The sequence below is a fragment of the Humulus lupulus genome, chromosome 6 (assembly GCF_963169125.1).
Source record: "Humulus lupulus chromosome 6, drHumLupu1.1, whole genome shotgun sequence".
NCBI classification, from domain to species: Eukaryota; Viridiplantae; Streptophyta; class Magnoliopsida; order Rosales; family Cannabaceae; genus Humulus; species Humulus lupulus.
This window is the reverse complement of record NC_084798.1, coordinates 58,461,159-58,464,080: the sequence shown is the minus strand read 5'-3', so window position 1 is coordinate 58,464,080 and position 2,922 is coordinate 58,461,159. Positions and strand designations below refer to the sequence as shown.

Below are 2,922 nucleotides of genomic sequence, written 5' to 3'. Positions count from 1 at the left end.
CAAAATCTATATATTTAATAGGCATGCATCGAGAAAATGACTAACACATGGAAATTGTGACTCAACAGGCATGCATAAAGCAGCCATTGAGCATGCATCGAGAAAATGACTAACACGTGGAAATTGTGACTCAACAAGCATGCATCGAGCAGCCATTGAGTACTTTTTGTTAAATAACTAAACATTAAAAGTTACAATTAACAAGCATGCATCGAGCAGCAATCATTGAGCATGTCGGAGCAGCCATCGAGCATGTCTTAGTGGCCATCGAGTATCCATCGATTAGACATCGAGCAACCAACGAGCCAATGACCAACAATCTAGAAAGAAAAAAATAAAGACAGGTCTTTCATGACCCATAATAAAAATCCCTAGGCAGTTCAAATTAAGTAAAATACAAAAAAAAAATTATACTCAGAGTCTAGCTATACATGAGGACTTGTTGTGGCCACGACAACCGCATCTACTACACTTACGCTTTTTCACAACTTTTTCCCCGTCGGATGGCCAACACTTTGTCTTTGGTCTTCCTAACTTTTTCTTCTTCGGACGACCAACTGGTTATTTCTCTACAAGTACACCAACTTCCATATTCTTAATGTCATCTGACATTGTCTAATCCTCCTCGTTCCCAGTTGTGTAAATAGTTTCTTTGTATGACTCCCTCCATGACTCAATGGTGTAAATGGGGAACACAAAGAGTAAACGTTCACACCACGGTCAAGAGTTGCTGCAACTCCATGCACACAAGGTATACCTATGAGCTAAAAAACACTAGATGAGCATGAGCTACATGCTACATGAAATTCAAACTAGGCAATGGCGTAGACACTCATGAACCTTCCTTTGTCAGGAATTTGTGACAAATCTGCCTCTATAGGGGGTGATAATTTGGTGGTATTGTTCTTTGAGGCACTACGTCGTTCAGAAAACAAAGATTGCAGTGTGAACTGAATGAATTCCAAAAAATTTGTGACTGGAAAGGTTCTTTCATCACTGGTCTTGTTGTTGAAGCTTTTAGCATAGTTGCTTGTCAATATATTGTATCGTTTCCCATGAAAGAAAAGACGATACCACTTATTGAAACCAATTCCCTCCAGATATTCAGCTATGGAAGGATTCATTTGCTTAATATTTACAAAATGCATTTGAAATTCTGTTTTCTTCCATACATAGGTTGCTGCATTCATCTCATTGTGAGAGTGATCTGTCTTGGACTTAGCTTTTACATTCATATTGATGTGACGGTAGCATGCACCGTGATAGACATGAGGAAAGACAATCTCTAGAGCATGAATAATGCTAGCATGCATGTCTGATACGAAACTCAGGTCATCAATGTCCCCAATGGCTTCTTTCAACTTCGTCATGAAATACTTACAAGAGTTGTGGTTCTCACTATTAACCAACCCAAACATAATTGGATATAAGTGACTATTTGTGTCAAATGAAACGACACATAGCATGTGGCCACCGTACTTTTTCTTTAAGAATGTGCCATCCATATATATCACAGGACGACAAGATCTGAATCCCCTTCTGCAAACTCCAAGGAAAAGAAGCAATATAGGAAACAACCATCTTAAGTGAAACAAATCAGTACTTGTACCTGGATTCTTTTGTCGCAACATGTGCAAGTAGGATGGCAACTTAGAATAAGAATCTTCAAGTGTCCCCCTAACATACATAAGTGCATTCTCTCTACATCTCCATGTCTTTTCATAACTCGTATCAATACCAAAAAATTTCTTCATATCCTCCTATATGTTGTTTTCCATGTAGCTGGTCCCATCAACTGCATATTTGTTCTTTATTTGATGCTCAATGACCCACAATGCTACTTGATGATGATCTTTCTGTTGCACTTCTAGTGAGCATGTATGTACACTCTTGTACACTGTGATCTCAAGCATTGGAAATGTCTAACCCATCATTTGACACATTTGCACTGTCATACGATTATGAATCATCCCCGAAACCATCATCATTATCTTCAAAGCAATTACCAACTAGATCATCATTCATATAGAGATCGTACTCATATGCTTCAAGCACAACAGTGGGACCTCCATGTGGTATATCAAGCTGGACACTATCCATCGAATTAGTAACTGGAACAAAAGTGCCCACCTCACTATTAAGATTCTTGTAACTGCTAGCTATAGGAGATGGATCAACACTGGTCATATCTTTTTTGTTCACACTAATAGAGGGATCTGATATGACATTTTTCTTAACTGTAGTCACACATACGTCAATCCGTTCTTGAGATGTTATTCCTAAGAATACACGAACATTAAGATCATTCGTGATATGAATTGGTGAAAATGGTTGGTTGTCGCATGTGTGCAGCACCTCAAATTTCAATCCATATACCTCTCTATCCATCTGAAATATCTCGTGCAGTATGTCAAGTAGTTGCAAGTAAGTGACATCATTCTCCATCGTTATCACTGTACATTGAGCATCCTTAAAATAAAATTTCCTACCGTTTGTCTCCCAAACATCGTTGTAAGAAATAAATACGTAAATAGTAGAACCTGAAATAAAAAAAATACATAGAATCAGTAAATGAAAAAAAAAACAGCAACAATCGATCATGCATCAAGCATCAATCGAGAAATCCATCAAGCAAGCAACAATACCCATCGAGCATACAAAGCAGAATGAACAATGAACAATGACATCGAGCCTGCATCGAGCAATCATCGAGCATGCATGAAACCATACAAAAGAACACTACCATCGAGCCTACATCAAGCAACCATCGAGCATGCATGAAATCATGAAAATGAACACTACCATCGATCATGTATTGAGCAGGCATCGAGCAACCATCTAGCATAAAAATAACCCAGAAAAAAATGCAGAGAACGCAGATCGACAAAAAAATAAGAACAAACTAAAAATTTGTGTAAAGAA

The 2,922-nt window shown here is 38.0% G+C and overlaps 1 protein-coding gene across 1 annotated transcript; it reads right to left on the bottom strand.

The window, feature by feature from the left end:
• Positions 1–812: 812 nt before the first annotated feature.
• On the bottom strand, positions 813–1,754 carry LOC133785134 (uncharacterized). Its single transcript, XM_062224389.1, has one exon. It carries the CDS (start codon positions 1,752–1,754, stop codon positions 813–815), a length of 942 nt encoding a protein of 313 aa, XP_062080373.1.
• Positions 1,755–2,922: the final 1,168 nt, after the last annotated feature.

What these genes read in the sequence shown, in the direction of transcription:
- LOC133785134 (XM_062224389.1), bottom strand. Translation starts at nt 1,754, where the DNA reads ATGAAGAAATTTTTTGGTATTGATACGAGTTATGAAAAGACATGGAGA.